Source organism: Manacus vitellinus, unplaced genomic scaffold (genome assembly GCF_001715985.3).
Source record: "Manacus vitellinus isolate BGI_N305 unplaced genomic scaffold, ASM171598v3 scaffold_3_pilon, whole genome shotgun sequence".
Classification (NCBI taxonomy): domain Eukaryota; kingdom Metazoa; phylum Chordata; class Aves; order Passeriformes; family Pipridae; genus Manacus; species Manacus vitellinus.
In genome coordinates, this window is record NW_021940535.1 from 35,348,245 (window position 1) to 35,360,196 (window position 11,952).

The 11,952-nt window shown below is 36.5% G+C and overlaps 1 protein-coding gene across 8 annotated transcripts in view; it reads right to left on the bottom strand.

The window, feature by feature from the left end:
- TRDMT1 (tRNA aspartic acid methyltransferase 1) overlaps positions 1-11,869 on the bottom strand; it is a 29,359-nt gene extending 17,490 nt beyond the window's left edge. Inside the window, exons 1-4 of one of the 8 annotated variants that reach the window (XM_029961884.1) lie at positions 4,835-5,036; positions 3,895-4,004; positions 2,153-2,229; positions 448-519 (exon numbers count right to left, since the gene is read on the bottom strand). In XM_029961884.1, the coding sequence (XP_029817744.1) occupies positions 448-519; positions 2,153-2,190 (110 nt within the window). In that variant the 5' untranslated portion in view covers positions 2,191-2,229; positions 3,895-4,004; positions 4,835-5,036. Of the gene's footprint in view, positions 1-447; positions 520-2,152; positions 2,230-3,894; positions 4,005-4,264; positions 4,463-4,834; positions 5,037-10,812; positions 10,835-11,053; positions 11,075-11,849 lie in introns of those variants that run through there. The other 7 variants (XM_029961877.1, XM_029961883.1, XM_029961882.1 and 4 more) reach the window with 7 other exon arrangements.
- Positions 11,870-11,952: the final 83 nt, after the last annotated feature.

Genomic DNA, 11,952 nt, shown 5'->3' on the forward strand with positions numbered 1-11,952 from the left:
CGGACGTGCCTGTCTCGTATTGGCCTTTTTAGCCACCAGCGCGCTTGTGACAAATGTGAGTAGAGCCCTTCCCAAATCTTCATTCACGAAGTCCAGCCAAGATGATGATGATGATATTACCTACTCCTGCTTCTACATAAAATCAACACAAATTTGACGATGATCTGAAAAGAGCTCAATTTTTACATTTATGATATAGCCACACTTTAAACAGACAAACAATTAAAAGTAAACCAGACAATGAAAACATATACAGTAACTATGAGGTGATTATGGCATTAGTGAAATACAAGTATTTTTAAGTTACATATGATCATGTGAAAACAAGGAATACAACACAGTACTAGTAGTGTCTCTGTCAAATATTACAGATGGTCTGCCTCACTGATATATAGACCTACTTAGTTACAACTAAGGCTTTTGAATAGAGCAGAAGTTCATTTATACCTTGGTAGAATATCAAGGATATAGAGAAAGCTCTTTGTCCGTGGATCTGATACATCACCTTGCAGGCCAATTCTAAGAGAGAATAAAGAAACACCTGTATATTACTTGGAGCAAACTGACATCTGAGACAGACACTTTTTGCTTTGAGTTTCAAAAGCGGATTCTGCAAAAGCATCATGTGCAGACATGAGGATGTGCTCACCGGGGCAGTGTCCTAAGAGATGCTCTAAGGAAAGAAAGCCTGCCCTGGAATCCATCAGCTCACAGAGAAGTTCAAATTGAAGCACTCAGTAATGAAATCCACTCCTCAGTCTGCAAAGAGTTTAGCATTCTGGTCTTGTCCAGCAAACCCTGTGAACATACTTGGCTCTGAAAGAACAAAAACCCCCCACTGGGTTTCTGGGAATACCCTGCCATTTTGCACTGAATATATTAAATTATGTCTATGAATTAAAGCCTGAGTGCTCACCGTTTTTCAGGATTGAGCTCCATATGAATAACTTTGTAACCAATTTTCTAACATTAAACTAGACAGATTATGTAGGCTACAAAAATGATAACGATTCCAGACCTGCCCTTCCCTAGCTTATACTTGTATTAGCTCTTAAAAAAGAATAAAACCTTTGTAGAAGAGCTTTAGCATGTCTCTAAATTAATCAGTCACACACAGATTTTGGTTTTCATCGTATTATAAAAAAATCTGAAGAAATGATTCCTATATGAATTATAGGTTTGCACTAATAATTTTGTATAGATCAGCACCACTTTAGAGGGATCCCTTTTCAATCTTAGAGCATTCTCTGAGATGTACTTTCTTACATAAGCAGTTTCATCACCATCTTTTCCATGAAGCTACTACATTGCATGAGTGTGCTTACCAGACTTTTATCTCCACTGGTCACTGCTGACAAACGATATGAATTACAAACTAATAGGACAAATAACACCTCAGTAAACTCAGTTCTTAATCAGCAAAATATTTCTCTATATCATCCACAAAATCACTTCAAAGCCATTACCCTTCTGGTCTTGGCTAAAATAGAAATATTCCTTAGAATAAACTATTTGTGTGCATGTGCAATTTTCAAAGTACAAATAAAAACAGATTACACTCTTAAATCTCAGGCAGAACTGAGGAATTCCAATCCTCCTCCTGGATTTGCCCCAGGAAAATATTAGATTGATACCTAAAAGGAGAGTCAGCACTCCTAAACAGCAAAATCTTCAAATTGCACTATTAGAGGAACTGTACAGTACACAAAATAGGTGCTGTAAGAAGTTTACATAATTTAAACTGAATTAACATCTACATATTACAAGAAATGTGATCAGTAATTGAGATGCTACTTGCAGCATTTCTTCAGTAAACATCATGGTGAACAGAGCTACAACATTTTTGCTCAGGAAGATACACAGATAAACCGCACATAGTGTGACCGTTGAAAACTAATACAGCCCGCTCTAAAGGGGACAGGATCATCAAATAAAAGCAATGGAGGCAACTTGTTACAACATATATTATGTTCTTACAGAAATAAATAGTTATTTAGCAAGTTCCTTTCACAACCTAAGATTTTAATTCCTAAATTGAAACCATATTTTGAACCCACAGCTGCTAGCTGTCCCATCTCACTCTATTTTGTTAACTCCTTTGACATTATATATTGTAATAACTGCACTTTTTTTCCAAGTGTGCTATATCTACCTTGTAAATGGCTGACAGGGAGGACTCATCAAAATCATATCAAAAGATAATCTGTCAAATTCTTTCAGTGTTATGCCCTGAAAAAGGAAAAAAAATAGAAGCGTGTTGAGTGTTCAAAACTGTATGAAACTCATAAGTCATCTTTCAGATCAAACTACCCTGCTTACTTCCACTACGTGCTTCATCTAGCAAAAAACTACCTAATCTCCCATTTGACCTAATAATGTTAAAATCTTTTCTACCTTGGCAAACCATACAATGCAAATATGCATTCATTGCTTTGAATACAAAACAAAACACTAACAATGTTAGCATCTATACATGATCTTGAAGGTTTTATCTACTCATTCTTTCAGAAGAGGTGTGTAGGAGTTCTATCAGTAAACACTGACCTGTTATTTCTCCCCAAATAAAGTATCATTATTCAGATATGAAGTCTTTGTACATCAAAACGAGTGTTCACATATTCAAAATATGTGAAATAATATCAGATCTTCTCAAAAGAAAAAATATCTGAAAAACAAAGTAGCTCAAATGTGAACATGACAATTTTTACAGGTCCAAACTATGGGTTTTAACTCTTAGGAGCTCAGTAGCAATGCATCCTATACAGTTAACTTCATTTCAGTTTTTGCATGGTAAAAATTCTTTAAAGATATTGTATGGCTGAAAGGTGTACTCTGCAAAAATATTTCTCTTCAGAAAAGAAAGTATTAGGTCTGTGGTATGAATTAACTACACAGGTAGAAGTTTCTCTAGACTAAATTTTAACCAACACTAAAAGGACAATATATTAACGGGCTAGAAGGACAGAAGAAGGAAAATTACCAAGTAACTAAGACCTGGACAAAGAAATCGCTGCCTTACATATTTTGAGGATATCTATATACCAAATATGCCATAACTACCCTCAGAAACTAGACAAAACCGGATATTTTTTCCAATAAATTTGAAGAAGGTCTTACTGACTGTAATAATCCACTCTTGTCTACTATAAGCAGACACAGGCAAGCATTCTTCTTTTTCCATTATAAAACTGTAAACTATCATTTAGCCTGTTATTATTGGGTGCTGAATAAGCATTTAACCTTTAGCCACCTACTTAACTCTTACTTAAGCTGGTGTCTTAAAACAGACACAGTATCTTTCTTTTACTGTCATGTTGTAAAGCCGTAAAAGAAGGTTAAGAAGTATACAGTAATTTCTAATTAAATCCAGACAAAATTACATGCCTAGTTTGCCCCTCATATATTTAAACAGAATCCAGTTTTACCTACTTCTTCTTCAAATAATTTGGAAAGGGACAGAATTCCTAAAACATTTGATCTATTGAGTCCATTAAAAAAAAAAATCCAATATATTCTCTTGTGTTTTTCTGAGCTCAACTATAACTACAAAACAAAGGCATGCCTCCAAATAATTTTATCAAATTCTTTCAAAGTACATGAAAATATTTTTTTTAATCTAAAAATATGATTTTTGACATTCCTTTATTACTGGTAAGCGTTCCTCTTGACATTTATGTAACCTTTCCTGATGCAGCAGTGAAGACTTCAAGGAAAAGACTGCAGTGTGAATATCCCTCTAACTTCAACAAGCAACCACAAGTAATCAGTTACTGTAATGCTGCTTTATTCATAACAACACAAATATTTTTGTTTCTCTTGTTATTAATAAGGATAGTGAAGACAACTTACGCCTCCAAATGCCAGACTACAGTAAAAAAAACATTAATTACTCACCTCAATAGTCTTTGCCCATAATGGCGTGCTGGGAAAGTTGTGCTTATAAACATCATTGGCAAGAGTGTTCACATCAACAGCAGCAACAACTTCTGCATCCGTGCAGCTTTCTAAAATTAAAAAAAAAAAAAATGAAAACTGTAGCTGCTCTTTACTACTCCTAGAAAAATGTGTTTGTTGTGTTACAGCTATGCACAAAAACAAAAGGCAAATTACATAATCAAACTCTGCTGTGTTGCCTCTGAAACTTTGCAAAAAATACACTGTTTTTCTAATCATATGGGCAACACTTCCGTTTGTTATATATCCAAAAACGTTAATTAGTACATACATAAACTCCAAACAGGGTGCATCTCTACAACATTCTCACCTGCACTCTGCTGGTCTCCGTGGCCAACAAGTTCCTCAGCTACAGCAACACAGCCCAAGCCGACCTGCCGGGCACCCCCACCACTGCCTGAGCCTCTCACAGGAACTAAACGTGTCATTTTAGAAGTATACTACTTCCCATTATGAAAAAACGACACCAATAAATACGTTTGAGGTACACGTACTCTTTCAATAAACCTTTTAAGTTGCCTGAAAAACATTTGTGCTTATATTTCAGCAGAACCCTAGGCCTCAAACCCAACTGCTGCCTCCTTTTAGTTCAAGGTCTCCAAAATAACAAATTTGGGAGCTCCTCCTCTCTTGATATCGAAGGAATTGCTTCTGGACACTTAGAGGTGTTATTGAAAAGATGAAAGGACAGTGTACCAAATCGACTGACAGCTAAACCCTGAAAGAAAAATACACTAAAAAGAATGTAAATAACCAATAGTTTAATTTATAGAGTAACAGAACAGAATAACAGGTTCTACAGAAGTCAAAGAGATAAAAAGAACAGTGTTTATTCCACTGCTCATCGTGTCACACTATTTATTATTACTAACCACAATACCTTCACTGAGGCTTTTTATCCAGGAAGATGGGCTGTGGTCACTGTTACAGCCGCAGGCAGAAAGCAGTGACTCTACTTCCTCATACACAAGACCAGTTTCAACCACCAGGATATTTATATTATGGTCAGCATTGCAAAGCCCCAGATGAAACACAAGCAATTTTAAAAAAATTTTGTAAACAAAAGAAAGAAGGCAATAGCCACATGCCTTTGAATAGTCTCACAGTATGCTCAAGTAACACATTAACAAATGACCTTATGAGACAGCTCATGAATTACTGCTAGTCAGCTAATTATTTACAGTTTGAGAGGATGAAAACCAAACTGTGATGACCCCAGTGGACCTAAATTTGAATGATGCAGTTATTATCCATCTATTATCTTTCAGGTTTTCAAGGCCATGTTGTTCAAAACTAAGATGAAAGAGAAATCTGGGTAGTGGAAAGCTTGTAGCAGATGCTTCAACACGGACAAAGCTGATTCTTCTGGGTTTATTTGGTGTGATAGAGGGTAAAAAGATAAGGGTTTTCACAAGATAAATATTTACAGACCATTAAGGGTCAACATACAAATCATTACTTGACATTACTGTCTTGACCTTTTGACCATAAGTTGTAACTGAGAATTAAACACAGGTGTACCGACAAGGACACCAGAATGACTACACCTGAGATTACAGCACAGGTATGTTAACACTGACACCTAGCGTGAAAAGAAGCTGGTTGATTGTCTCAATTTACAAACATATTCAAGAACCAACATTTTCATCATCTTCCTAAAACAAAGCTGTAACATCTAAGTAACAGGAACAAACTTCAAACTTCAAACTCCTTTTCTCAATTTAGTCTTTCAATTCTTAAAACATATTGTCCTGACAAGTTGACCCTAACTGCATTTTCCAAGCACTCTAGAAGAAACATAAAATTAAAAAAATCAAGAACCTCAGTTATTATCTAAATCAATATAGAGTTCAAAAAGGACAACTGGGAAGGCAAGCTGTGTGCTTTCTCTCACAACTCATGACTTAGACCCTCATCTTTATTACTGTCACCAATCCAATCTCTCCCTGCCTACATACAAGAAGAAAGAGGTACTGGGGATTTGCATCAAGGGACTTCACAAGTCCAAAAGCCTGTGAAGAGAGCACTGGAAGAGAGCACATAGCTAATAGTAATTTACTGAATCCCCTTGCAATACAATGTTCAGTCTAAACTAGAGATGTGAACCAGCATGGGAAAAGGACAGAAACTTTTCCTAAACTATTCCAAAGACATCCTCTCTTTCCAATTCAAAGACCTGATAATTTTTTCAAAGCTTCTCTTTCTTTTGACTTAAAAGCTGTGGCTCACTTGGGAGTCCCTGTTACAGAACAAACTCCCTCTAAAAGCTGATTAAGCCTATTTGTGTGGAAATACCCTGGAAACGCATGAAGGAGCTCGAGCAGACAAGCAGATCGCACACATCCAACCCAACAAAGAAAAGCTTGTGTAAATTTCAAACAATGTGAGAATACAACATTTTTAAAGAACTTCTGAAATTTAAATAACTTCTATTAAAACTGTGATATTCTGCTTTGCTACAGCAATTATATTTACTGCTTGAAAATTACTGTAAGGAATGTATAATTAAAAAAACCTGAAAGCAGAATCTAAGAAAAACAGAATCACGACTGTGTTTAACTATCCCCACTGACAAAAGACACAAAACCAACTCAGGAATTGCTGACTTGGTGAGATGTTAGATCAACTCCCCAAAATACATAGCAGAACTTCAATAAAGAAACACAGCTCTGAAGACTTTTTCCCCCTCCCAAACAAGTACATCCAATTTTCAAAACACAGCCATTTAAGAGAATTGTAACTATGCAGAAAACAGTAACATTTTATTCAGACTAATGAAAAAATAGTACACATTTCCTAAGTGAAACTAAGAGACTGCTGGAATATTTGATTTACAAGATTCCTCAACTCCACAGTTTCTGAACTGAGACTTTGCATTTCTGAACAATTTGTAGCTCAAACAGAAGCCACAGATATGATGGGGAAGTTACAGAGGGAGGTGTTATGTCTTATTTTTAGGCAGACTAGATTGCAGTATTCTTTCTTGGCTGAAAGCAGGTGAAATCAAATTTTTATCATACAATTAGTAAAGTACTGGTTTTGCACTTAATTCTTAAAACCTCTAAGACACACACAGCAGAAACTCTTTAACTGTTACTTAAATTGCCTAAAGAGGCAGCAATCAAACTTTGGGTCTCAGTTCTCTACTTTGTTGTATACACAATGCTTACAAGCCATATCAGACTCCTGAGTGAAAGGGACACTACTGTAATGATTGGAAGGTGTGGCATTTGGAACAGAGGAAGAGAGGATGCATTAGCTTCTGACTTGGAAAAAACAACCGAAGGGTGTCATTTCCAAATGCCAAAAATAAAATTTCTCATATTAAAATATCTGCCCTTTTTCTCTCCAGATTTGATCCCTTTGTCACGTGTTTCCAGCAGACCTTAAAATTAACATAGATCTGTTTATATTCACCACTGTATTTTTGTAACAAGAGTCATCAATATCAAGACAACACACGGAATACAGTGCGTTACAGCAAGGGCAGCCTGGTGGATTTTAGCATAATGGAAAATCAGAGCCGGAACAATTATCTTCTAACAGGTATATGGAAACAGATGGAAAAGGGAAGATTAGTCACATGTTCTGTCAGTTCTCTATTCTAAAATAGAGAGCAAAGATTTCATTTCTCAGTGGTCAGCTCTTGTCTGACATGACTTAGGCTGAACTGCCCATGGTTACAGTCAACAGGACTATCAGTAAACTCGATACTTACTTCCTGCAGGATACTTAGCAACTTTTTTCCCCTGCTCTATTTGTACAGGATTTGTTCATGTTCACCCATATAAACTTACATAAAAGCACAACTGGCACCATCCTGTGCTACAAAGGGCTATATTTTGAAAATGAGTTTAGGTGTAAAAACTTGCTCAAACCAGCAATATTTTTGTTTCACTTTGTGCTGAATCCTAAAGCTGCTTGCCAGTTTTGTCTCCTTTGCCTCTCCTGGTGGGATGGCTATGCTCAATGTAATTACACACACCAGTTTATTATACTGTGCAATTCACAGAGACAACCAAATAAAGTGAATAAACAGCCATGACAGAGTACAAGAGACCCAAATTCTTACTCTATAAAATTGAAATGTAACAACTGCAGAGGAAAAATATCACCAAATATGTTCTTTAGTGGTTTATGCAAGCAGACTTTTTTCAGTGACCTGGCAGATTACAAATGCTTGTGGCAGAGATGTGGAACCCGTTTTTCATGGGAAAACTGCCTCAATTATTAAGCTAATTTAGGTTTGTTTTTGTTGGGAATGAGGAGGACCAGGCTGTTTGTTTGATGGAAAGTTGCTAAGGAAATGAATTTATAGCCATAGATTTTCTAAAAATAAAGCATTATTTTTCACTTCAGAAACTCTGCACTTTATGTATAAAGAATAAATTCACTCACACACATGAAAAAATAACATATGTTTAGACATATATGATTTAAATCTCAACATTTACAAATCCCAAAAGTTTTGCAGTACACGGTGGGAAGAAGGAAGAAATACCCTTCCATCTCCCTGCTGCCTCAATCTTTCAAGAGTGTGAATGCAAACACACTCACTGACTTCTAACTTTAATCAAGCCCAACTTTCTAAATTGTATTTTTTCACAGGTCTTTGGTGTTGCATTCAAAACCTAAAACAAGCAATTCTGCATATGCTGAATTATCTACAGCTAAAGTGCCAACACAAGCTAGACAATCCCCCAAGATTTTTCTTTTTCAGCTTTGGACTGAAACCTAATTTCAGAAACTGCCTTCTGTCAAAAAGAACCTGATTTAACTATGAAACTATGTACTCATAACTTCTGTGTACTCTTGATGGATAAACACAAGACACTTACAAGACTGTATACTCCTGATAGATAAAATTCGAGGAATATGTGAAAATTCAATTATTTCTTACTCTAGAATCTCAAAACCAAATGCACATTATTTGGTGCCAATTATATTCTACTTTAATGACAACTGCTGAAACAATGAACATCCCCATCCTGCAAGCTCAAGCATATGCCATCCTAAAATTAAGTTTATGGAAGACCACAGCCAAAATGGGCATCAAGGTAGAAAAGGCAGCATCAGATTTCCTGAAAAATACCTATTTGCCAGTTGAAAACACTGGCAGTTTCACAGAAAAGTAGACAGTTGGACCAGCTCTGCTAACCATAACTAGCCACATAACATGGCCAGGAACCAGCAGGGAGCTACTGCTTGCCAGGGCTGCAGAATCCCTTTTGTAGAACAAGGAAATTTCCTGGTGTGCTGCCACTGAAATATTCCACGCTTTTTTTGCTTTCTACACATCCCTATTATTTTTCTTGGCTGTATAGATTCACTAGAAACCATACCAAGAAAATACATTATTATACATAGTCTTCATCCCTTGTGTGCCTGGCTTATGAAAGCACTGGCAAAATGGAGGCCTTTCTTTCAAGCTTCATATTTATATGGGAAAAACCCACAACCCTTCTAATATTTCCATACTTGATTTAAATGGAAGATGCTGAACAATCTGCCATTTGCTAAATGATAGCCAAAAAACCAGATCAGAGACCTTTTTAAATAGCATGGTTTCATGTACACATATAGGCCTAAAACATATAAGAAGCCCTATTATTAAAGCACTTAGAGAGGAACATTCACTTTTTTCTGTTTGACTTGCACGTAAAAGCAAACACATAATGCCCATTGCCTTTACTTGGTTCCTTTATAAGCTGTGTAAGAAAACTGAATCCAGATGTCTGAGGGACTTGAAAAACCAGCAGAAATTATCAAAATGTCCCAGTATATCTATACCACCAAATGAAATCTAATTCATCAAACCCAGTTCTATATAATAACCTGCCATTTAATAAGTAATTCAGTGCAAATTCCGTAGAACCTTTTTTATTCAAATTGCCTGACTATTATTTTTAACAGCACTCTAAACAGTATCTTCATCTAGAATTGTATGGTTTGGATCTTTTCTAAGACAACACAATCCTTATGGGCTAAGTTTTCATGTGCTTCCCAGAAAAATAAGACCTCGGATTGAAAAATATTATACCAACTGTAAAGCAAATAACGTTGTGTCCATTCACTTCACTAATTTCAATTGGTAATTAACTATTTAGTACTGTTTAGGGTCATTTACACAAATAATAATTTAAATGTTGTCTTACACACAGTCCTTTCATGTTCTTTGGCTGATACCACTACAGAAAAATCTCAGTCTCACTATTCATACATATGCAATTTCTTCAGTCAAATGTAAACCCAGAAGAACAGAAATTACAACATACACTGACACTGCAGCAGGTGTGTTTAGTGAGTTCAGAAACAGTAAACTTGGAAATAAATTTACCTTTTCAAGAAATAATACAAGGAGCCTGATTAATTCCTTCAGCCTTGTGTCCAAACAACACAATATAGGTGACATGATTTCAAGCCTTGTGTAGCAATTATCCATTGGGGGTTCACCAATTCCACATATCTTTTGGATAACAGTTTACAATATTCTGACAATCTAATGCTGCATTCTCAACATTCCCATGCTTCTAAGTATTTACCGAGTTGCAAATGATGTTTTCTTAGGTGGAAATCCACGGGGTATCACATCTAGCATTACAATTTATTATCAATTGCAGCACACTACTGAACAGCCTCAAGACATCTATAATTATGTCAAGAACATTGCTAGATAATTTAGTGAAGAGTGAAGGACCACGCTGTAGGCTAAGTTTCAGGAACCAGTCCACTTTCTGTGGAAATATGGAAATTGTCTACAACACACAAATAGCTCCCCATCACTTCAGAAATACAGCTACTAGAAAAGCAGCGTGTTATCACTACAGCTATGCACACTATGTACAAGGCATAACTCACTCTTTTAATTCTACAAAACCTCCAAAATCTGCAATTCCTTACAAAGATAAACTTTTCTCTTAATATTCTAAGAATGTCTCTGGAAATAAGCAAAATGCATCCTTAAAACAGGTGGTTAGGAACAATGTATGAAGCTATTTTGTTGTGTGCTTTTATATATTATAAATATATATTTTATATATTTATATATAAAACATATATTCAAGCAAAAATAGGATAGTAGAAAAAATGCCACACTTACAATTGTATGTTTTAAGCAAATAAATGATGCTAAATGGATTCCACTCTGTAAGCATAAACTTGTAATATTACATAGCTCCCTGGAAAAATAACTGGATAAGGCGAGTTTCTACCTGTTATTTTTACGACAATACTCTCTTATGTAGAGTAAAATATAAGGCCTGCTGATGTTTTCCAAAGGCTGAAGGACTTTAAGGATTGCACCTAGTTAAAATTGTTATTGTGATTCTCATAAATTATACTAATGTGTGTTGAAGCCTGGACTTCCAAGTAATAAGGCCCAGGGTACTTTACAAAGGAAATCAATAGCACTGCCTCAATTTTTTATTTAGGGAAGCCAAGTCACAGAGTCTACAGGACTTTCTGAAGGTCACCCAGGTCATGCTTTAACAATTCAGCAAATCAAGCTCCAAGGTTCCTTGTACCAGATCAAAACCTCACTGGGCACATGGGCTGGTGTGAACTCTCGATACCATTTCAAATTCCATATTCTGTTTTCATATTTATAAAATGTTACACCAGCCTCAGATGGTCAGGCTCATATTGGAGCACATATCAGCTATACACCTAACTACGTGCCAGGAAAACCAAGTCCCCGTGCATGCCTATGGGACACCCTGAATAATTAGATTATCAGCCCATGCGCTTCAATGACCCCGATCACATTTGCAGCAGGGGCGCGTCTGTGTTAGAGCACATATTAACAAACACAAAATCGAGGCCTTGTCAGAAGCAGCTGCCTGGGCCAGAGAAGGCGCATGGATCCCTCATTTTTATTCCAACGTGTCCCTGGGTACCTGGTGCCCACACCCGGGCTGGGGAAGGGGCTATGGGAGAAGAGCGGCCACCTCAGCCCACCCTGCACATTCGCCCTCCCTCGGAGGCCCGGGTCCCCTCGAG